The 24,929-nt window shown below is 39.9% G+C and overlaps 1 protein-coding gene across 3 annotated transcripts in view; it reads left to right on the forward strand.

The window, feature by feature from the left end:
- Positions 1 to 467: 467 nt before the first annotated feature.
- The window catches only part of LOC101847360 (mitogen-activated protein kinase-binding protein 1), a gene marked incomplete at its 5' end in the record, with an annotated part of 65,399 nt that continues 40,937 nt past the window's right edge, over positions 468 to 24,929 (forward strand). For all 3 annotated transcript variants that reach the window (XM_035971490.1, XM_013086216.1, XM_013086217.1), the window contains 16 exon segments: positions 468 to 563; positions 1,142 to 1,324; positions 2,143 to 2,303; positions 2,812 to 2,887; positions 3,403 to 3,516; positions 4,570 to 4,716; positions 5,287 to 5,353; positions 5,901 to 6,015; positions 6,567 to 6,658; positions 7,412 to 7,605; positions 8,854 to 8,972; positions 10,099 to 10,350; positions 11,069 to 11,167; positions 12,354 to 12,443; positions 13,654 to 13,819; positions 14,549 to 14,684. In XM_035971490.1, the coding sequence (XP_035827383.1) occupies positions 468 to 563; positions 1,142 to 1,324; positions 2,143 to 2,303; positions 2,812 to 2,887; positions 3,403 to 3,516; positions 4,570 to 4,716; positions 5,287 to 5,353; positions 5,901 to 6,015; positions 6,567 to 6,658; positions 7,412 to 7,605; positions 8,854 to 8,972; positions 10,099 to 10,350; positions 11,069 to 11,167; positions 12,354 to 12,443; positions 13,654 to 13,819; positions 14,549 to 14,684 (2,107 nt within the window).

Below are 24,929 nucleotides of genomic sequence, written 5' to 3' on the forward strand. Positions count from 1 at the left end.
GGGTGGGAGATGTGGAGAGAAAGAGCAAAATAGAGAAAGAGTTTATGTTTGAGAGATAGAGAGAGTGAATCAGAGAGAGAGAGAAAAAGAGAGAGAGAGAGAGGTACCTTTGTGTGTCGGCACACTTTCCTCTTTTTTTTCTAATACTTTGATGTGCCCACCCTTGAATTGAAACTTGAATTTTGACGCTCAGTTAGATCAGCCTGTCCTACTAAACTAAAGTGGGTGACCTTGATTTAAATGTTTGTTGGCAATTTCATGGCTTCGGTTGTTAAAGGGTTTTCGTGTCTGTTCTTTTAGTGAAAGAAAGTACTTGTTAAAGTCTAATACAGGGTAGATTGTGGAGATGAATATGCTTTTTCTTTTTTAAATGTCTCATTGGAAAGACAAGACATGAGTACATAAGATTTTATTGCGACAAATGATGCATTTTGTGTTGCATCTTGCTGTTTTCTTTTTCTTTTCAGGTCAGCTCGGTTGCATTTTCGCAAGATGGGAAAAGTTTTGTGACCGTTGGAAATAGACATGTCAGATTCTGGTACTTGGAAGACAGACGGTCAAAGGTTTGTATTTTGTTCATTTTTCTTGTTCCTGTAACTTCTGTCCTTTATACAAGGTTTTTTAACTCTTAGAGGAAGTGGTATTGTGATACGGAGTGAAGTAGTTCAGTATTAATCAAATTTCAGATGTGTTCTTATTTTAAAAGAATATGTGTAAAAAGGATTTGAAAGCTTTGTTTCATTATGATCATCTTTTTGTCACCTGCTTTAGTAAAGTTAAAGTCAAGTGAAAGTTTATCCTGTTTCTTCTTGAAATATTATTGTGTTGAGCTGGGGGCGTGCTGCTAATTTTTTGTGCTATACTGTCATCTATGCTGTCTTACTTGTTTGAAACATCCTGTCGGCCCTCTTCAAACTTTCCCCATCTTGTCTTTCATTTAGTTGAACAGCCATATAACCAACCTATCAATAAATAGGCCTATTTCTTCTCTCTTTCAATATTTGTCGAAGCATTTGCTCAATATGAATGTACAAATCCCATCACTGCACATTTTAAAAAACAAAACTTATACATTAATCATGAAGTTCTTCTTTTGACATATCTAGCATAAAATGCTAATAAGTCTTTGTATCCGTACCAGATCAACCAGACTGTGCCACTGCAGGGCCGTTCTGGTATTCTTGGCGACCAGAAGGACAACTTTTTCTGCGATGTTGCGCCTGGAGTAGGACCAATGAGTGGCCGCTTCTTCGTCATCACCCAGTCTGGCTTGCTTTGTGAGTTCAATGAGAAGCGACAACTGGACAAGTGGGTGGAGCTCAGGGTAAGAGATCTCTGTCGTTGGCTCATCATGTCTCATGTTAAAACATTCCCTTCATTTGTGTTATGATTATCTTCCCACAGATAGTGTACGTAAATCAACTTTCTTATTTCGATGCAAGACAAAAGGACTTCATTGTTGTTGTTTTTTTGTTTTTCCAGAAGTTGGCCTTTTTATTGGAATTTTACTGCTTTCCTATTTGTTTTATTTTCAGTAAAAAAAAAAAAGTCTTGAAATGTTGAATTGAAGGTGATTTTTACATTTCGATATCATTTTTTAAATGTCCTTGTTCAACTCTGTAACATTATTATTCACTGTTGCATGCCAGGTTTAGTCTTCACGTTTGATTCTCAAATGGGGAAGCTCTTTATGGAGTATTTCAGTTTATTTTCTGGGATCTGTATACCCGTCAGTGCTGCTAGTTGGCCCAAACAGGCAGGGTCTAAGTAGCTCTTCTCTTAAATGATCTAAATTGTGCACCTGGAGGCGTAAAACATTTAATTTCTAATTTTAGTTTGGTTCCTGGCAGGCTGAGAATGTTTCTGAGTGTTTTAGCATCTTCTTGATAATTATTAATAACGGTTGTAAAGAGCATAGAGCTTGCTGTTCAGCAGGAATATGTGCAATACAAATGACATTTAGTAGTAGTAGTAGTTGTAGTAGTAGTTGTAGTAGTAGTAGCAGCACTAGCGGAAGCAGCAGCAGCAGCAGCAAATAGTATCTTTACCATTATTTTTATGATTGTTTTTATCATTATTATGATTATTATTATGATTATATAAATTATTATTATTTTTATTGTTATCAATTACAAATTTCAGACCAAGTCTGCCAACTGCATCACGGCCGGGATGGAGCACATCTTTGTGGGCTGTGCGGAGGGCGTGGCCAGGGTGTTCAGCGCCACCTCCTTGCACTACATCTGCTCTCTGCCCAAGCCGCACCACCTGGGAGTGGAGGTCACCACGGCAACCAGCCCCAGGTACAGATGTCACAGAATTCTTGGAATAGGGATTGTTTGTTTCTGTTCTAGAGATGGCAAGAATAATATGGTTGCTCTAGTATAGTTCCAGAGATAGGGGAAAATATAATAGGGATGTACTAATGACATGATAATGATATTAGTTTAGTTACGGTAGTGATGAAAATAATTATTAGCATGATAAAAGTAATGATGATGATAATGGCAGTGATCTTAATATCAGTATCAGTAATGCTTTGATGATAATGATTATAGTAGTAATGATAATATCAATGACAGAAATATTTTTAATTTGGGAACAATTCAGTCCTAATATATCCGTTGCCATTTCCATAAAAACAAACCAGTAAATAGCCATACACAAAAACATACTTTCATACTGTGTATAAATGCGTAATATTGTCTCTTCTATGCATACACACATATTGAAATGCTTGCATGAACATTTACACACATATGCACAAACACACACACACACACTTTAATTTTCCATTGTTTGTGTCTGTAGTGCTATGGTGAACAACAGTGAGGGGGCCAGGTACCCAGACGTGATGGCTATTGCCATGGACGATGACCATAAGAAGGTGAGCAGTTCCTCAAGGTGTTGCTTTTATCTTGTCCAAGTAGACACTACTGAAGTAGCTTCATCAAGTTTTGTGTTGGTGGATATTTTAATGTGTTTTACTGTTTTTTATTCAATGAATTAATAAAGTAGCTGTGATTTTAGTCTTTTGTAAATTTGTTGCATTTTTTTCTTTTTTTTTTTTTTTTTAGCTGTCCCTGAAAATTACTATTTCTCATATGGCATTGTCATGTTCAGCTGTTTGAAGTTGAAGGTTCTGAATATGATTTCTAAGTCTCTCTTCATGCTAGTAGGTTTTCCTTATTTTTGTCTGACCTGACTTAAATGTGATGTTGAACATAGTGTTGGAAGAGGCAAGGTGCTATAAATACTGAACGCCTGTACCATGTTGTAACAGCTTTAAAATGCTGTTATTTTGAAAAATTTCCTTTTAATTAACTTTCTTTATTTTTATTTTTATTCTTCTTGTGGTTTGTATGCCAAGCTTTTCTGAACATTGCACTCATCTTTTACCAGGTGACTTGTGTGTACAATGACCGCAGTGTGTACATCTGGGACGTTCACGACTTGAAGAGAGTGGGCAAGGCCTGGTCTTTTCTCTACCATAGTGGATGCATCTGGGCTCTGGAGGTATGTGCTCTCTTCCACACTGTTTGTAGACTTTCATATTGACTTTGAGACTTACTTATAGGAAAATGTTATGATTAATCTAATTTCTGAGATAAGTTTAATTAATTCTCTGCTAAATAAGCTGGGTTTTAATGCGTTCATATTGTTTTTTCTGGCCCTGACCCGTTTTTATGCCCTCCTTTTTATAAATGTTTTTACTCAGCATTGAGTGACAGTTAGGCTGCTCTATTTATGTATTGTCTCTTCTCATCAGAGTAACTTTGTTTACTACTGCTTCACGGAGGGGTTTCGTTTCTTCTGTCTGTGGTTGTTAAATGCTCTGATGTGATCTCCTACTACTTCTTTTCAGGCCCAATGGTCCCATTTTGTGTGGCTGTTGTCACCATAAAGTTTTGCTCCTTATGACAGGATGCTGCAGGCTGATGGCTGTTCTTCTTTCATATTCATCCTCTTCCTGTTTCATTTAGCCTATGGAACTCTGTGTTTATGCCTTGTTGGAGTATATTCTACTTTTTAAACATTCCTCTAATTTTGGCTCTAAATACCCTCTTGCGTCTGTGAACTCACTCCTATTCCTTCATCTGTCTGCAGGAGTGGAATATAATGTCCCTCTCGGCCCAGATTGGCCGTGACAGGCAGGGTCAAAGCATACCACCTCCTAAATGATCTAAGTAGTATGCATGGGGGTGTAAAACAGCTACAATGTGGGTGGTTAGCGGGTGCTCTGGTAGTGGTTTGCTTCTTCTTTTCTATCAAACATCTATTGTCCTTATCTCCCCTCCTTCTTTTTTATGTTTGTTACTCTCTTGTAACACCTCTAATCGTCCTTATCTCCCCTCCTTCTTTTTTATGTTTGTTACTCTCTTGTAACACCTCTAATCATCTGGCGCTCATATGACCTTATGCAGTTGCGAGCGCCGTAAAACCTCTACTAAAAAAAAAAAAGGCAGGGTCAAAGCATCCCACCTCCTAAAAGATCTAAATAGTATGCACAGGGGCGTAAAACAGCTACAATTCCATTTAATGTTCTACCTATTTTTCCTTCTGTACCAGGTGTATCCTCAGATAGAGGATGGTTCCAAGGCCATGCTGCCCCCGGGCTCCTTCCTGACAGCCTCGGGGGACGACACCATCCGGGTGTGGAACCTCAACCCTCACATGCCAGAGGACACAGCCTACAAGAGGAACATCTACAGTAATGTGAGTACTGCTGCGGTCTGGGACTTACGAATCTGAGGAATTTTCCAGGGTTTCTTTTTATTAAAAGTTAACTTCATTCAAAAAAAGAAATATGAGAAGTTTCACTTCGTTTTAAAAGAATAACTTCAATTTTTAAAATCCCCAGATATTTGAAGCTTCACATCGTGTTTTGTTTCGTTTTAGTACAAATAGATAGGGTTGAGCTCTTATTGGGAGTTGTTTTTTTTCTATTGTCGTGCAAATCCTGCTCAAATAGTTATGGCCAAGTCATAATGAGATGTTTTCAGTAGTAAGGTTACATTTATATGTTATTAGGTGGGCCTACAAGAATACAAGAAATATATGTGTGCTGATAGTTTTTTAAAAATAGTTTTGTTATAGTAAATTCTGGACAGTTCCATTATGCACAGTGTGATGATTCTCATACAGTAAAGAAAATGTCCTTTCTTTTGATTGAAAATATTTGTAATTGAATGAACTGAATTATATGCTGGCTTTGTAGTAAAATGTTTTTATATATACAGTGTTTGCAAGCCATTATATTTACTCACTTTTTTTGTACCCGAACAGGAGCTGCTGAAGATTGTGTACTCTGATCCTTCTTTGAATTCCTTGTGCAACGTGGACTATAACCCAGGTAACTCTTTGCTTTATATTCATGGTGTCAGTTGCTATGTTGCCATCTTGAAAAAAGTTTTTTTTTAGATCTTTGAACCTTAAAATATGTCAGTTTCTGTCTCTGTAAAGTATGTACCCTGCCCCATTTCATCTTTTTGTTGATTGATAAATTGACCTTGAGGTCACCTAAAAAGTCCTGCGGCTTGTCTTAGAGGCCAATGTCTGTTATAGGCAATGCAAGAGAGTGATTTCTGTAATTTTTTTAGTCAGTTTTTGTTTTCTCGATTTAGACGTTTTGTCAGTGGTAAGTTTTTATGCCTGCCTTTAAAAAAAGTTTTTATTAGTTGCTTGGTGCATATTTAGGGTAAGAACTAGTTATATTTATAGTGAAATATTAAACTCCTTTGGAACTAAGTTTTTGATGTGTTTTTGTGTTGTGTTCTGTAGTCCACAGATATTTCTTGTGTAATTTAATTTCATGTCAGTTTTTAAGGATGGCTTCTGACAACAAACAAATGGCTTTATGTCCTTGTTGTTGAAAGTCCTGCTTGTTTCTGTCTCTCCAGCTGGTGCTACAGACAAAACAGACACTTCGTACGATGGCAAAAATGGTGTACGCTCGATCAGGGTCAGTCCAAATGGAGCAGACTTGGCCTCGGGGGACAGACAGGGAAACATCAGGCAAGGACAGTTAATTACTTGGTTTTGTTTGGAAATTGGCTCGTCAGCTGCTTCAGCGCCTCTCAAGAAATTTTTCTTGAAAGTCTGGTTTTGTTTCTTGTGATGCTTTCTTTAAAGTGGGTTCTTATGTGTTTTATTTTTTCAACATCGTTTTGTGTGTTACAATTAATTATTCAAATTGTATGACATTCTCATGACCTAAAATGTTCATCATGTCACAGACGTTAGTCATAGAATATGAAACTAGATTGTAAATCATCTTGATTGAAGATGATATGAAGATTGTATTTAGTCTCAGTACAAAAAATTTATTTACAATCTTTGCAGTTTCTATAGTTAATTTCTTGGAGGTGATATTTTGAAGGTTAGAGGTGATATCTTGACTTTAGGCTAAAAAATAATGCTGTGTTTTTGTTGTTGAAAGAATATAATGTCCAACTGATCTAATTTTCCTTTAATTTATAAATTGCTTGAAAGTAGTTATTTGATTTTTTTTCCTGGATTTATGACTTGCTTGAGAGCTGTTATCTTATGTTTGTTCTGCTCTCCAGGATTTATGACATGCAGTACCTGGAGGAGAAGAGATCTATAGAAGCCCACGAGTCAGATGTCATGTGTCTCGAGTACTCGTACACTAATTCAGGTGTGTGTTTGTCATAGTCATTTATAGGTGGTTCTTCAGGTGTAGTTTAATTTCGCAGACAGTCCAGAGTCACGTATCCCTTGATATTTAGTATGATATAATTGCATTTCATTTATGCTTATGTTTTCAGAGAATAAGTTTTTAAAACATTTTTTTTCAGTTTTGTAATAAATGTTATAGGGAGTTTTTCCATGGGGCCCTTCAGTTGTTCTTTGCAGAATGTACTGTATGTCATGAGTGGCTTTACTTGAATATAAAACGAATGCTATGCTGTATGCGCACATATTTTTACAATACTATCTTGTACAAAATGTGCACATTTAAAGAAAAGAAGATGACAGAAAGGCCAATAAACAATCCGTTAAATGAATCACTTTGGCGAGAAGAAATAATAATATTAGAAACTTTAGAAGTTTTGTTTTAAAAAAACAACTAAATATCTGAATATTTATTTATTTGATAATTACTGTCATATTAGTATGTTCTTCTTTTATGATGCTCAAGGAGTTGTTTTGCAAACACATGGTGAACTGCAACTTGTACAAGAGAGGAAATTGTGAGCGATTTTCAGATGAAAAGATTGAAAATGAATTTTTGCTTTGCCTTTTAATGTAGTCAAAGTCAAAAGTTTTTAATGTTTTACTGTGTAAGTGAAAAATCAAGATTACAAAAAAAAAATTAATATTAATTTTTTCTTTATGTGCTATGATTTCACAAGTATAGATTTCTTAAGATGTCTTCTGTCCATTTCAGGTCACCTGTTAGCAACTGCGAGTCGAGACCGCCTGATTCACGTGTTTGACGTGGAGCAAAACTATGGCCTGCTGCAGACTCTGGGCGACCACTCCTCCTCCATCACGGCCGTTCGGTTCACGGACACGGACAACAAGCTCAGGATGATCAGCTGTGGCGCAGACAAGTCTATCCTGTTGAGGAATGCGGTGACTGTAAGTTTACTTTTAGTCATCTCTTAGCCTCACCAATGGGGTCTTGTTAACCTAAAAATTAGGTGGACACCTCTCAAGTTTTAGTGTGTGCATCGACATATGGTTAGTGACTTATATATAGGATTTTTCACTTCCCAAAGTCTTATAATTGGTGTGATAGAGACTTTGGTTCTGTGCACAAGGATGAAGGAATGAATACTGTGTGCAGGTTGTGCCCATGAAAAATGCTTTGATTTTAGGAAATGAAAAAGTAGTCTGACTCTTTGACATGCTACGCAGCAATATCAAGTATATTCTAGTACTCAGAAAATGCTTTTCAGTATAAACAATAACGATAACTGTAAAAATGGCATATGGTTTTTTTGCAACGTGGATGATTAGTTGCAAAGTTTTTATTGTTACAAACTTTTATGTTAATGGGAATGCGAAAGAGTGGGACTACAAGTCACTTACTGTGTTCTGATAATGCATGCTGCCCCTATGTTATAACAAGGAAATACAGTAGAACCTGCTCTAATGGCCACATGTCCAAGACAATCACTTGTTCAAACAACCATTTCCCACTACCCTCTAGTGTTTTTAAAAATTATATTACAATGGCACTGTCCAGGACATTCTCCTGTCGAAGACAACAATTTTTCTCCTTGTCAATGGGTTGCTGTCTTTGACAATTTCGACTGAAGTTCACAGCAGGTGATGATGAGAAAATTTAAAAGAGCTTGATACTTTATTTTTGCACAACATGGGATGTTGGGCTGTGGGTTTACTAAAGTATGTGATATTTTCAACATAGATGTGAGGCATCCTGATGAAATCATGCACTCGTCAAAATAATGAAAACAAAGAAATTGGCACTTTTTTGGCGGATGGGCAATTTTTTTTCTAATTTTCTTTTTTTGGCTCTGCACCTTTTATATCCATCTGAAAACACATTTCTGTGTGAATTTTTACTGAAAAACCTTGATTAGAGGCTCAAAAAATGTAAATTTTCAGTTTCCAAGTACTCTCAATCTTCGGAAGTTACCAAATTTTGACGGCCATTTTACCTCTGAAACAAGGTGACCCTGACCTTCTTCAATTGCAAATACTTCAACTTCTATTCAAGACAGATGGGCACTTTTTCACAGACAGCAAGACAACTGAACAAGCTTTTAGATAATACCAATAACTCCACTTGCCCAAAAATTGACGAGTGCCCCTGATTCCTTCACGTCGTGTCACATATAATCCTGTTGTTTTGTGTTCCAGTCCCCAGACTTTCAGTTCCAGCTGGAACAACATCTTGCCACCAAGATCACCCTGTACGACATGGTTATTGACCCCACCCAGAAATGCCTGGCCACTGCTTGCCAGGACAGAAATGTCAGGTAAGTGTGTGGCTTTTTTGTGGTGCTTGCTTGCAGCTTTGCTCAGTAATTGATTTTGTTGTGTTCAAACAATTCTGTCGGAATCCATTACTACAGTTTCTGATTTTGTTTAACTAGTTCTCTTTTTAAAATTTTTTGATGCAGTTTTGACTGTATTTTCTATGGTAAATTTATTGTGTTTTGTTGTTTGTGAGAATATTTTGTTTGTTCACAAAAGTTATGGATGTGATTTTGTGATGTTTTTGAAAATATTTGTTTTGATAATCTGTGTGAGTGAATGTCAAGAGGGTACCTCTTATAGCTGTTACCTCTTCACTGTTCCTCTTTTGTTTATTTCAGTCTGTTTTGCCTTTTCTATGCACTTAATGACCGTTGTTGTATTGATGTGCTCCTGTTTGTGTAAGCATCTTGTTTGGCTAATCATTTTTCCTGGTGTATCTATGAGTTTATTCCATAGTTGCAACCTTTTGCTTGCTTATAGTTCCCTTTTTCTGCTGCTATGTGGAAAAAAAAACAATTTTAAAGAAATACTGTCAAATTTGTCCAAGACAATTGCCCATTGTGCATGTTGTTGTAGGGCATCACTAGCAGGTACTTCTTTTTCTCTTTCCCTCTGTTCATTTTATCTGTCGTGCTTCTTCCCTGCACTATATGACTGTTATTGAGTTGATGTGCTTCTCTTCACTCGCACTCTCTCAAACCCACCCATTGTCAAGGTGAAAAGTCGTTGTCTTAGACTGATGGACAGTGCTGTGCGATTATGATATTAAAAAATGGGGGTGGGGAGGAGGTGAGAGTTGGAAGTGGCTGTTTGTACAGGTGATTGTCTTGGACCGGTGGCTATTAGAGCAAGTTTGCCGTGGGTGGTTGGCGGGTGCTCTGGTCTGGTTTGCTTCTTCTTTCCTATCAAACATCTATCGTCCTTATCTCCCCTTCTTCTTTTTTATGTTTGTTACTCTCTTGTAACACCTCTAATCTTCTGGCGCTCATATGACCTTATGCAGTAGCGAGCACCGTAAAACTTTTAATAATACTAAAACTAAGAGCAAGTTTGCCTGTTCCTGACATGAAGGCCAAAGAAAAAGAAATCAAATGTATTCAACTACTTCCTACGCATCGTCCACAGATTGTACAACATTCAGACTACCAAGGAGAAGAAATGTTACAGAGGGTCTGTTGGGGATGAGGGCATCTTGCTGCGCATTCACCTGGACCCATCGGGAACCTATGCTGTGACGACATGTACCGACAAGAATGTTTGCATTCTGGACTTCCACACGGGGGAGGTGGTGGCCACAATGTATGGCCACTCGGAAGTCATCACTGGGGTGAAGTTTGCCAACGACTTGAAGCATGTCATCACCGTTTCTGCAGATGGGTAAGTTCTGTACTTAATGGGAAAGGAAAGAATACAGTAGTCTGCCTTGGTTTTATCTGAAAAATGTCTAAGATGGACGTAGTGTTACTGTTCTGAGAATAGATGCGTTTAGTTTACTGCTTTAAAAACTCATACAGGGCCATGATAGTTTTACTTTCAAAGATACTTATGCCTGAATGTTCTGTGTGTGTGTGTGGGGGGGGGGTTGTTTTTAAAAGATTTTTTTCTTTTCTTTTCATTCTCTAAGGAGTATTTAAGCTGATATTTTTGGATAACCAGAATCATGGCATTTGATTCTAGATTCTTAGTAAAGTAGTTTTTAGAGGGTTTTCACCTGGCCTTGTTGGATGGTAATTTTGGTTTGTATAACTTGCATTGTCTATTTGTGTTATAAAGATGTCTCAAAATCTCATACGTGGGTGGTTGGCGGGTGCTCTGGTGTGGTTTGCTCCTTCTTTCCTCTAAACAGCTACCGTCCTTATCTCTCCTCCTTCTTTTTTACGTTTGTTGTTACTCTCTTGTAACACCTCTAATCTTCGGCACTTATATGACCTTATTGTGTTGCAAGTGCCGTAAAACTCTTTACTAAAATTAAAAATAAAAAAAAAAAAAATCTCATACATATAGCTAGGTATGTTTCCAGGGGTAAGAGAAACAAGTCAACATTTTTGTACTCAAAGAGAACGAGACTAGTGACAAAGAAAATTTGTCTGTACAGGTGCATCTTTGTGTGGCGTCTTCCATCTGAAATGTCTGCTCAGATCAAAGGTCGACTTTCGGACCTGGGCAAGATTATGAAGGATACAGACTTCATCAGGTGAGGCCAGCGTGGCTTAATGTAACATTTAGATTTGTACCCCTTGCTTTAATGCTCCGCTTCCAACTTGAAAAGGCATTACAATTATATGTATATATTAATAAGTTATGAAAGTTCAATGTTTATGATAACACTAAATGACATGAAATAGGATCTGTTAGCCTCATTTTAGTGGTTATGGCTGTTGCTTCAGCAGAAGGCTACGTAGGTTGCAATAAATGATCAAATTGCTTTTAAAAAAACGAGAAATGAATAAAAAGAATCTGAAAACTTTAGATCTTTTATTCATCTGGGTATAACACTACTTTCTGAATAGCGAAACATTCTGGAAACATATCTGACTTTTTGGTTCCCCTGCAATGGTTTATGTCACTTTTGTATGACTTGTGTCATGATTTCTTTTTTCTTTTTAAATTACACATTTCCATAGGTCTTTCTACATTTTGACAGCACATTAAGCTTTCCAGCTACAATTTTACTGTGACACCCAGACCTATCTCTTCTTGTATCTGGTTAACTCCCTGGTGTGGATCGTTGTTCCGACTTCTTTTCGGTGTCATTATTATCTTACATCAAATGTACCTATGGAAGGTGTCCTTCTCTTCCTCCCCTCTTTTTTTGCTCTCTGTCTATTTTGCTCTTTCCTTGCACTTATCATCATCATCATCATTAACATCATCATCAATGCCTTTGGTCCTGCCTAGGACATTTGCCATCAACAAGAATTCTCCACACATCTTGATCGTGGGCCAGTTTCTTCAGCTGTCCCCACATATGCCCCAACCTTCTTGTATTCCTTACCACTCTTGGTGCTATGCGTTCTTTGGTTGAACTCTCTTCCTTTTTCATTTGCTGAATTCATCATAGGGTTTTTTCTTGTGATGATGGTTGTTGGCCTTTAGCACATGACAGGTCCATCTATACCGTCTTTTGAAGGTTATTCCTTCAACAGATCACTGGCATGTTTCTGCCCGACTTCTTGATTGCCAATTGTGTGTGGCCAGCGTATTTGAAGAATCTCTCTAAGACAATTTCCCTGCATTGATTGACTTATGTAGTGGATATGCTTCTCTTAACTCTAAACAAATGATTGTGGGTGAAAAGTGTCTGTTTTCATGCCTATGTAGTGTAGAGCTCCCAACCCAATGACAACAGAAGCAGCTTAACTTTTTTCTATTGCTTGCAGGTCTGACCAGCCACTGATGCCCAACCCTGTGGTGTTGGGAGACCACTCGTCCGATGGAAATTTTCCTGTGGTCAAGTCTGCCTCCATCAGGTAAGGAGTCCCCCGTCTCCTGGCTCTGATAGTAGTTAGTTATGGATGTGTGGAAGGGTGGTGGTAGGAGACACCATTGATTTGTTTTCATATGTTATTTGCCTGTCATGTTTTATCATGGATTAAGTGTCTGTTATTGTGCCGATGTGCTTCTTTACTCAAATAAACTAAACAAGATGGTTGGTAGATGCCACTGTTAGGTCCTACTTCTGTTTTGTTTATCCACTGTTGTCTGTCTGTGTGTCTTGCTTGGGGGGGGGGGGATTGACACAAATTTAGCTATCACATGCTCTGTTTAAAGTTGTTTTTGTGTATGCATTAATTCACTGACACTTATACTTGTTGGTGCTCAAATTCAATGACACCCACACTCCTACCAATATTTGGAGTTGTCCGAAATTCACCTTGATGTCCGAAGTACAACATCACTATCCTGTTTCATACTCACCTTTGTAAGCACGCACACACTCATGAACTTGCACACACACTCTCTCACAATCATATATACACTCTTAAAAACATACATACGCGTGTACACGGACACGCACACACAGATATATGTGTCACGACGTTGTGGAATCAGGCGCTCTTCAATTTTTGGGCATGTGGAGTTTATGGTATCATCTGAAAGCTTATTTATTTGCCTTGCTTTCCCTGAAAAAAAATAATCATTTATCTTAAGTAGAAGTCGAGATTTTTGCCTTTGAAGGAGATGAGGTTGCCTGGTTTCAGTGGTAACATTAGCAAGAAAATTGCCGCCGAAGTTTGATAATTTCAATAGCCTGAGAGTCTGAAATTACTTATTTTGTGCCTTTAATCGTTTTTTTTTTTAGTAAAGTTCAATGGAAATGCATTTTTATATGGACACCAAAGGTGTTGAGCCAAAAAAAATATTCGATGAAAATTGCCGAACTGGCAAAAAAATGCCTGTTTCTTCGATTTCATTATTTTGACGAGCGCCTGATTTCACCATGTTGCCTCACATATTCTCAAACACACATATATATTCAAACACACACACACACACACACACACACTCTCACACCCATATATTCTCACATACACATGCACTGTCATTAGCAAGATAAAAATAAGAAAGTAGATTTTGTCATACTTTTCATACTCACAGTGTTGCTTTCAAAAGATTTTTCAGTGTTGAAAGAAAAATTTAGCCTTTGCCTTTCGCTCACCATTTATGTCCTCCGAGCAGTCATATCCCAATGCCAGACGATGAAAGTGTGGATGGCAGAGAGGATTACGACGACGAAGATGACGACGCGTTTCACCCCAAGGAGACGTTTGATGACACAGCTAGCCAGGTCAGCCTGGACTATAGGTTCAGCGTTGGCGAGCTACCTAACTGGGCAAAGTCAAAGGTGAGAGTCATAACTCTTTGTCTCGACAAATAAACTGAGCAGGATGGCCCAATTTATGACAGTTACCAGACTTCAAGTGTGATGCGATCGAGAAGAAGAAGAAGAAGATAACACTGTCTGTCAAGAGAAGCTTTTAGTTACCAATACAATAGCAGCATGACAAAGATCTTTGTACCAGGGTTTGAAGTGTAGTGTTTAGATGTTTCACTGTTGCACGCAGAAGATGCGAGTTTGATTCCTTTCTGTGAAAATTTTTTGTCGAGTATCTTTATCTATCCTCCTTCTTTTTAAATTCTTGTTACTCTCTTAAAACACCTCTAATCTTCGGCACTTATATGACCTTATTGTGTTGCAAGTGCCGTAAAACACTTACTAAAATTTAAAAAAACGAGTATCTTTGTCTTTCTTCGGGAACATTTTGTCCTGCTCAGCCTGGGTTGACTGTGACAGGCAGGGTCAAAGCAGCCCGGCTCTTAAATGATCTGAACAGTGTCAGTGGGTGCATAAAACTTCCATGTGGGTGATTGGCGGGTAGTTTAATGTGGTTTGATCCTTCTTTCACATCAGACGTCTTATCTTCCTTATCTCTCCTCCTTCTTTTTATGTGTTTGTTATCTTTCTTAACATCTCTAATCGTCAGCTTTTATGTGACCTAATTGTGTCACAAGTACTGTAAAGCTCGTACTAAACTGCACTTTCACAATAATTTTTTTGTTTTTTTTGTTTTAGAAAACTGGAGAGGCAGATGGAGCAGACAGCAGTATGGAAATGAGCCAGCCCAAAGGTCGCTGGGCGCAGCGAGTGGACCGCAACGTGGAGTTCAAGTCTCAGCTGGATCTCACCTCGGAAGATGACACCTTCAGTGGTAGGTCACTTTGTTCCTTTGTCTGCAGTGTCAAAAATAAATGACCATAGCGTGTTACGGATAGTGCAAAAATATCCCGCGTCAAACAGCAGGATTAGCTAGCTTTCTCACTTTAAATCATGGCATATAGGTAACAGGTACTGTAATGTGATATTATTTTCTCAAGTGTATCAGTGGCGTCATTGACAAAAGGATCTGTTGAAAAAAAAAGCTTACTTTATAGGAGGCAGAAAATAATCTGTGATTTTGTCTCTTTTTTCCATTATTTTTTTTCCATCTATTTTGTAATTTTGTTATTTTGTCTTTGAGAGATTTTTTCTTTATTTTTGCAAGTTAAAGAGTTAAAGACCAAACTATTTTATCTTTTAAAAATGATAATTTTCAGGATGAGTAACATTTTGTTTTATCGAGATGAAATCATGATTAATCAAGGACTGAAGAAAATAGATATTCTTGGAATTTGTCATTGATTTTTTTAGTAAGTGTACTTTGACATTACATTGCAGTGTATGACTCCGTGGGATGATGTGATGCATGTATGTGAGTGTGTGATGTAGGGTTGACTAATTGACTGTTACTACTTGAAAGTCAGGCATTGGATGGAGTATAAGGCAGTTGCTTGTAGGAGAGAGGGGGAGGGAGACTGTAGACACAGATGTAGAGTCCTAATCCTATTACAATGTCTGTGGTTGGTGGGGCTCTTGTTTGTGTTGTGTGGGTGGTTGGCGGGTGCTCTGGTGTGGTTTGCTTCTTCTTTACTATCAAACATCTATCGTCCTTATCTCCCCTTCTTCTTTTTTATGTTTGTCTCTCTCTTGTAACACCTCTAATCTTCTGGCGTTCATATGACCTTATGCAGTTGCGAGCGCATGACCTTATGCAGTTGCGAGCGCCGTAAAACCTCTACTAAAACTTAACTAAAACTGTTTGTGTGGTGGGCACTATCTGCTTCTTGCTGTGTAAAGAGAGTCCTGAACCATTTCTTTTTGTGAAATGATGGCAGTTGGCGTGTCTTCTCCTCATAAACTACCAATTAAATTACTTTAATTTTTTTTATTTCTACTATTCCTGTTCTTGATACAAACTGCTTCAAAAAAGTATGTGCCTTTGCACGCTGTCTCTTCTCCTCTTACTCTTTGTCTGGCTGTCTTTTTTGTGTGTGTTTGTGGGTCCTCCCTTTCCTCCCGCTATGGTTGTATCGTCAGTTATGGAATGTGTAAGAGGATATTATGTTGATGGACACTTTATTAAATACATTTATCCTCTGTGAAATTGGGAGCATTGAAGAAACGAATGGACCAAAAGATGCAGGTGTACTTTTTGCTAGTGGTGTTGGGACGCTTTCATAAATGATTTTCCCTCAAGATCAGTGCTTGCGAACTTAGGCGATATCACCCACCTGCTAATCTGTCCCCGCGGTTTTATGCAAAAAAAATTTCTGAAATTATGCAAACTGGGCCCAAAAAAGTGAAATTATGCGATTTTGTTTATTTTAACAAAGAATGATAAACGAAAATAATAAGAAATTATGCAAAAAGTGATCAAATTTTGCTAAATTATGCTGGGCGCATAAAACCCCGGGACAGGCTAAAGGAAGATATAATGATGTTGGAAGGCGATGGGGATCTCCCGGGGAGTGACAGGTGTCAGTTAATGCCGCCGCGTTTGGAAATACCTGCACATGTAGGTAAGTAATACGAAAACAATTGCCTCCTTAACGTGTCAAAATTTGGCGCTGGTTGTGAAAATTTGGACAAACGTTGCTCTAGATATTTTGCAGGGGTTGTCGACCGCAGGATCTTCAACCCGCAACGCAACTGGATTTTTATGTGACCAACTTCTTTTCCTTGCACAACGTGTGGTCCCCCTTTCAGTGGCCTCTTTCAGTAATTAAAATGATTTTGAGCATGGGTTATGTGCATACGGGCACTTCCGAGTCACCCAGAGGGTTATGTGCGTACAGGCACTTCCGAGTCGCCCAGAAAGGTTTTGTCCTCGATCACACTTACCCTGGAAGTAAAGTGTGGAAACCTCGAAGAAATTCTCTCCCCCCCCCCCAAAAAAAAAGACAATGAAAAAATTGAATAAATAAAAACCAACACAGACCACCCAACCAATCCGGACACACACGCGCACGCGCACGCACGCACACGCACACACACACACACACACACACACACACACACACGCACACACCACACACCACACCATAAATTGCGGCGCAGAAACCCAAACCACAAACCAGATACTTTCATTCAGAGGTCCGAAATCACCAAACCAAGAAACTTTTCATTTCAGGTATCAGGGGAAGCACCATAACGCCTGCCTTCCCCCCCACCCCTAGTGCCAGCAAACCCCTCCTGTGCAGGAATGGTAACTTGCCAAACTAAATTCTCCAATCCGCGACGACTCAGTGGGTAAGTTTATTTGTTTACAATTTCCCAACCCCCTGTTTCTCAGCAGGTCAGGTAATCTTTGTCCTGTGATCAAAAACGCGTAAACTACTCGTATGTCACAAGACCGTACGCCGTATCCCCCCCCCTCCCCCTCTTCCCTTCCTAGGACGGTACCGGTGTATTGAACTTAATAAAACAATCTTTGCCCCCACGTAAGCCGCTAATGTGTTTGTTCGTGGTGGACAGACTTTGTCGAGCTATCACTAATCCCCCCTTGGGTGAGCAACTTCTCTATGTGACTAATCCCTCCTTTAATTCCCCTTAATCCCTTGCCGTCTCCGTACGACCCATCTTTTCTTCTCGGCTCCTTTGAATCTTTCCTAGCCCATATTGTGTGAGTGTGACAAAAAACGCGCTACAGCAGTAAAGTGGCTTGGTGTTTATAGTGATAATGTTTTTGTGAATTGTTTTCTTCGTCCTTTTTGTGTATAAAAAAAAAAATAATAAAACAGGTCTTGTAGAAGGACAGGCATTGTCTCCTTTGGGAAGGGGTTGAAGTCTCAAAGCAGGTTTGCTTGTGATAGTTGTGGGTGTTGGGGGGAATTCGTGGTCTTTGGCGTAGAAAATAACCCCACCCCCACACTGCTTTCCTTCCTTTTAGTCTTTTGAATCGCAAATAAACGTTGTCTTGGCTTTTGAATTCATCTTTCAGGGCTAAGAAAAAATAAAGAGGGAAAAAAAATGATTGGAAAATGAGGATCAATATCTTACCTGTCAGAATTGCCCTAATTTTGAACTAATGTTTCTTTGTGTTTATGTAGTTTTCTGGGTCAGATGTATTATTATACATTGTAATAGAACGAGTTCAGTAAATTTTCTTTTACTACTTTTTTTTAATTTGAAGGAATGACCGAGTTCGTGCCATCATTTTGTCAACTGGTTCGCGCACAAATAATGACTTCGCCATCGCAGGGTCACAAGAATGTTTGTCGCAATTTCCGTTGTGGGGTGTCATGAATGTTTGTTTTTCTCCATTGTGGGATGTTCAAAATGTCTGTTTTTCGCACAAGCGTGGGGTGTCACATAATGTGCCAATTTTTCAAGCCTTTCTCAGTTGTCTTATATGCCTGTTCTTCGCCATTGTACCGTGTCAAGTCTATCTGCTCTTCACCAATCCTGGGTGTCAAAGTTGTCTGTTTCTTTATAATTACAGGATGTCGATGTACATGTTGTCTGTTTCTTCGCCATTTATGGGTGCTTTAAGCGCGTATTTTTCTTCTTTCTTTCTTTCTTTTTTAAAAATCGATCTGGTTGATTGTGTCATAAAACTGTGACGTCATTTGCGTTTTGTTCAGAAATGACTCCGACATCCGGATTGTGGAACCTCTCTCACTAATGCCCCAAAACTCGGCTCTCTCTCTCCGTCTGTCAGGAGACCGTTACCCTGTCAAAACAATGGCGCTTCCCTTTTGTGCCTTTACTTAATCTTACACCATAAAGCCGTATCCTTCTGTAATCCCCCTGTACTGCTATTGCCCGTGGCACAAATGGCTGAGCACCGTTATAGGGGTAGCCTGTTTGAGAAGGAAACTGCGAAAAGTCTTCATGAAAAACGTTGAGACTATGGCTCCGTTAATTAAGCGCCCGCCTTTGGCGCCACACCGTTGTAACCTTGTTTTGGTCGGACGTGCCGAGCATTATATGAACGAATAAATGCCCGAGTGCCCTGATTTTAGATTAGGTGTTTAAGGGTTTTGGAGTTGTTTTCGTTGAACTCTCAGAATTGCTCTTTAATAAATGTAGTTAGGGTAAGGTAATTTAGGAAATGGAACAGCCTAAAAACTGGGCGTGCTGCGCTGGCTCCTGAATTAAAACGCAGGGGCAGCGAAAAGGGACGTGCAAGTTTATGAGGCCCTTGCGTGTGTTGTTCACGGGTGATGACGTGCTGTGTGCGTCTTGTACTCTTGGATGTAATACGTTCTTCGTTCACTTCTCTTTCTCTTTCTCTCTCTCTCTTTCTCTCTCTTTCTCTCTCTATCTATCTATCTATCTATCTATCTATCTATCTATCTATCTATCTATCTATCTATCCCTCCCTCCCCCCCCTTCCCTCCCTCCCAATCCCGTGGTCAGTTTTGTTTACGTCCCGAAATTCAGTCAACGTTTTCCCCCTTGTAATCGATACCGATTTCTATAATTTGTATTTAGGTACTTTCTCTTCACAAAACTTTTCTGTGGGTGGTTGGCGGATGCTCTGCTTCTTTCCTATCAAACATCTATCGTCTTTATCCACCGCTTTCTTTTTTGTGTTTGTTACTCCCTTGTAACTCCTCTAATCTTCGGCACTTGTATGACCTTATTGTGTTGCAAGCGCCGTAAAACTCTTACTAAAACTAAAAAATATTTCTTCTCTTATGTCATATCTGACTGGAGACTATTCCATGGTGTAACATTCGCTCAATGGAAATATTTTGATGTAATCTCTATCAAATCAAAAACAGGGGGCTCTCGTGGCCTAGAGGATAAGGTGTTCGCCTGTCATTCAAAAGTACCGGGTTCGAATCCGGGTAGCGACTGAAGAATTTTCTTCTCTTAAATTGTCTCCTTTCGCCTCCTTTCCTGCTCTCTATCAATGTTCTGTCGTCTGGTTTCGTCTCCACTTTCTGCCCGCAACCCCTCCCCCCTCAACCTCTTTTGCCTCCCCCTTCGGGCTCCTGACTCTTTCTGCAACCTTTCTACTGCTACTCGGTGGCTCCTTCTTACTGCTGTCTTTCAGCCACACCCCTGATCTTCTGGTAGGAAAGATTTACGCCTAGCCTTCTCGGACAAGGGCGAAAAATCTCGGAGGTCCCGTGTGCAAGTTGTGCGCGTTAAAAAGATCCCTTGGTGGTCTAAAATCGATAAGAGTAGGCTTCGGCCGCCACCGGGCAAAATTCAAAATGTCGTACCAACTAAAAATGTTTAATGTGTCCTGCACTTACAACCCCCCCCCCCCCCTATTTTGAAAATGCCTCCTTTTGTAACAGTCTCCGCTGGTAGTCCAGTCGTTGTAACGCTGGTAGTCCCGTCGTTGTAACGCTGGTAGTCCCGTCGTTGTAAGTATTCTATAGGCTCTTTTAAGCTGTAAATGTATCATGGGAAAATTGGACATAGCTCGTTTTGTACTAGTACATATTCCCTCGGTGGTTTATATGACTGGCAGTTACGTGGAAGTCATGGGCATTCAGTTCACTCGATACCCAGAAAGTAGAATGCATTGAATGTGTTCTTCTTTTAATAGCCATGTGAATTTTCTCGCTGCCAATTAATTCTGTACCGTTGTCCAATAGAGGTCGAAAGTGCGACCGTGGAGGGCTGGTGGTTTTGTCCCTTCGTCGATCTGATGAAATGCTTGAAGGAATCTTGTGCAACCAAGGACAAACTGAAAGGGGAAGAAAAGCAGGGCTGGCGATGGTCTGTGGGCAGTGGGTCGAGATACATGACAACGATTGCGTGTTTATGTGCGGTGCGGATACCGTCGAGAAAGTGCTTGCATGGCTACATCCGTGGGTGTTTACACGTCTAGTTGGAATCTCACCAAGTCCGTTGTTCCAACAAGCCCCCCCCCCCCCCTCCTTTTCCGTTCCGTTGTGCATTTAGCCCAATCTCTCCGTGAGCGTTAATAGGACATACAACACGTAATGTTTTTCAATCGTTTGAAGTTTAAGAGCGGAGACAAGACAAGTCTGACGTGGAATTAGCTTCAGGGTCCGCCCAAAGGAAGAAACCCTGGATATATGTTTATACAGATCAGATACAAATTCCCGAAAAAACATTCCTGTATTAAATGATTCAAACTTTTTCTTTATTTTTCTTTTCTTTAATTTTTTTAAAAAACAAGGCACCAAGTGTTGGGGAAACGAAAACGTAACGACTATCATATTATGTTTAAAGACCTGGGTGCGGCTACTGTCAAAATGTTTTGAATCTTAGCACTGGTAAAAGGGTCGTGCTAAGTCTTTAATAATATGATAAAGAGAGGGTTGATGAATGTGCTGTCAAAACGTTTTGATCATCGGATTGCAAATGGAAAAAATAGGTTTCTGGTCAAATGTGCTTACTTGAGTGAGAGTTATTGATCGACCGGTTGTTCCTGTATTGCTGAGATGTTCTTCTGTCTCTTTTGTCGCCTGGACAGCCTGAAGGCAATTCGATCGTCTGGTTAGATGTAGTTACGTCGATATTCAAACGTGTCCTCTTGTCGCCCATAGAAACGTTTGTTGTGTCTCATGGCGTTCCCAGCCTTTGGAATATCATAATGACTCTCTATCTCTTCGCTGTTTTTAGTGATTTCCAACCTTGATCCCTCGTATTATGATGGTGTTTTTGTGGTGTCGTATTTGTTGTCTCTCTGGGTTGGGAAAGTGGGGTGTCTTTCTGTCTTCCCGGAGACTCGCTGAGATCTCACAGGCCCAGATTTTGAATCTACATGTATTTGTGTGAACTTAAGATATAGTATTTTTAATCTGAGTTTGCAAGTAGTTGTATTTATTTGTATGGCTGACGGTGGGTGGTTGGCGGGTGCTCTGGTGTGGTTTACTTCTTCTTTCCTATGAAACATCTATCGTCCTTATCTCCCCTTCTTCTTTTATATGTTTTCTACTCTCTTGTAACACCTCTAATCTTCTGGCGCAAATACGACCTTATGCAGTTGCGAGTGCCGTAAAACCTGTACTAAAGCTAAAACTTGTATGGCTGACGTGCAAAGATATAGCGTGAAGGTGGGCGGAATAACAGTCGCTATACCAGTCAACGGGCGCCGTTTTTCTCTACAGCGTCGTTTTGGTGAAATACATTAAATGTGGACTGGAAAAAGGGTTGTGATCACATATATGTTCCGGACAATTGCTTTTCTTTCACAGTGTCGTATAATTTGCATGTGTCCTTTTGTGCGTCTGGTTGAATATGTCACCAGTGTGTGACTATCACTCTTTTTTATTATAAAAAAACAAACAAAATGCAGTGGTGAGCAAAATGGAAGATTCTAAACAAAAGGCCAAGACGGCAGCGAGGAAGACGAGAAATCATGACACCAACGTAGTTCTCAGGTGCATTTTATGTAGAATAATTGTGTTGCTGATGCTGTAAAATTCTTTCTGAAGGTAAAAAAGCCATGGACATCGAGAGTTGTGCTGCCCCCCCCCCCCCCTTTTCCACTTTGCGTGGGCGGTTGGCGGGTGCCCTAGTGTGGTTTGCTCCTTCTTTCCTATCAAACATCTGTCGTCGTAATCTCTCCTCCTTTTTTAGTGTATGTTACTCTCTTGTAACACATAATCCATTCTTCGGCACTTATATGACCTTATTGTGTTGCAAGTGCCGTAAAACTCTTACTAAAACTAAACTAAACTCTGCACTCCCCTGCCCCCTGCCCGCTTGATCAGAGACGTATGGGCCACGTACGTTTGTTTCTTTTATAAGCACTTCTGCCCCCTTGCCACCCAAGCGCACTGGGCTTTTCCCGCGCCGGTGTTACGAGAGATAGCCTTGGGCGACGGCGAATTATTACAAATAGTTCGTTAATCTGATTCGTAATCCTAACGGTTTGTTCCGAGTGTTTCACCCCGCCGAAGGACACTGAGCTCTGTGGTTTGTTATAGTATAGTGCCCACCCCTTATCTCGGTGTGTTTCTATTTTGTTAATGACATTCTTCAACTCGACTTATTCCGCTATACGGGGGGATTTAGGAGTCTATAATCAGAAGAATGATCTGTAATCAGCTTATTAGACGAGTTTGTGTTTGTTTGTGTGTATGTGTGTTTGTTTGCTTCTCTGAGCTTGCATGTTCGTGTGTGTATGTGTGTGTGTGTGTGTGTGTGTGTGTGTGTGTGTGTGTGTGTGTGTGTGTATATGTATGCGTGTATTCCTTATGCCCATAGCAGTTTTTTAAAATATGTTTTTCCCTTTTTCTTTTTTATCTGCTTTTTTTAAAAGGGGATCTTCGGAGCGGGGTTTAATTAAGAACCATTCCTCTTTCAAGTTACCCTCTCATTTCCGCCAATGGTCTCTCAGCACTTTCATTTTTGTGCTTCTCTTCACTCACTCAAACAAACATACAAAACCAACCAACGAACAAACAAAACCAACCAACCAACCAAGAAACAAACAACACCAAGTCATGTGTGTGCCCTGTTTCTCGTGCCCTCCCTTTGTTTCTATTTCCTTTCGAACTACGTAATATATCGTCCTTATCTCTCCTCCTTCTTTATTGCGTTTGTTACTCTCTTGTAATTCCTATAATCTTCGGCATTTATATGAGCTAATTGCATTGCAAGTGCCGTAAAACTCACTAAAAGAACGACAGTAAAAAAAAACCAACAACTTCTTCCTTCCTCAATTTCCCGTCCTCCCATAGCACTTCAGCGGGTGGTTGGAGGGCGCCACTGGTAGATCCTTCTTCTTTACGTTCCCCCTGTTGTTTCTGTCCGTCTGTCGTACCCTTTCCCAGCACTAAATGACCCTCTGGTGTCGATGTGCATTTGTGCTTCTCTTTACTCAAGCAAAAATCAAACAAATCTTTGTACTGGTGGGTGGTTGGTGGGTGCTCTGGTGTGGTTTGCTCATGTCATTTTTTCCTATCAAACATCTATTTTATTGTCGTGCCAACTGTCCTTCTTTTTTTTATGTTTGTTACTCCCTTGTAACTGTAACATCTTTAATATTCGGCACTTACATGCTAGTGCCGTAAAAAGCTCACTAAAACAAACAAAACCCACAGCACTTCCAAATTCTGGTCAGTGTGTGAACGCTGCCGCATGGTCCAGGAATCAAAGTCAGCGGCCTTAACCCAAGTCTCCACCCCTGTGTAATTAGGCGGGATGTCTCTAACTAATGAAGAGCGACACGTGGGTTAAGTTGGTGTAGTCGGCTGTATATTATCCCATCGATCGTTAATAAGCTCACACTTTTTACTCGAGAGGCACATCCGTCAGCTCTGAGGATATCATGCTGGACTGTGGTTTGGACGGCCCTGGTTCGAATTCTCAGTGGGACGTTATTGGACTGTGGATTGTTTGGAGAGTCTTTAAGGCTTTCCTCTCTTTCGGCTAGGTCCCCTGAGAAAGCCTAGGCTAGGTCCCATCGAAGATGGACGTTAGATTTTTGGAGGTCCCGCTTCTCACTTGAAATGTTAAAGAGTCGTTAAGTCTATATATCCACACTGGCAACCTTTTACACAAGGGACGGTCTATTCTTATCGGTTCACAGAAAGAAATTTGTGTTAATGGGGGAATACAGACACTTACGAGTACATAAAATAAAAACCCTCGGACCCCATTTTGCTTGGTTGGCTAATACGGGGTGCCCATTACGGATGGTGTCGACTTTTCAGGCCGGTTTGTTTTCAGACGACCGAGTCGGGCGATCGGCCCTACCCGCCGTAATGGGAGCCCCGTATTAGTTTTAGCAAGAGTTTTACAACACCTGCTACACAAATAAAACAAACCAACAAAATCTCTACCCTCTCAGTTTCTTTTCAGTGCCATTGTTATCTTTATCCGTTCCTAGTGAAATTTGACTATTTCTAATTATAACTCAAACCGAGAGTCAGCGACGACGGCCATGTCGTCATTAAATGTCCGGCCCAGAAGCGTCCAGACGGTGTGCGGCACTTTACCTTGTGGAGACCATCTGGAGTCCAGCTCATGTGAGGTAACAACAGATTGACCAGATTAATTCATAGCGGCTGGGTGGTCGACCGCTTATCAGTTAGGGTTGGATGCTAGCCAAGTAGGTGTGGGTAAACATTTGTGTATGATTTTCTTTTATCGTTCTTCATTTTTTTGGGGTGGGGGAGAGTATTTTTAGGAGCCT

The sequence above is a fragment of the Aplysia californica genome, unplaced genomic scaffold, assembly GCF_000002075.1.
Source record: "Aplysia californica isolate F4 #8 unplaced genomic scaffold, AplCal3.0 scaffold00444, whole genome shotgun sequence".
Classification (NCBI taxonomy): Eukaryota; Metazoa; Mollusca; class Gastropoda; order Aplysiida; family Aplysiidae; genus Aplysia; species Aplysia californica.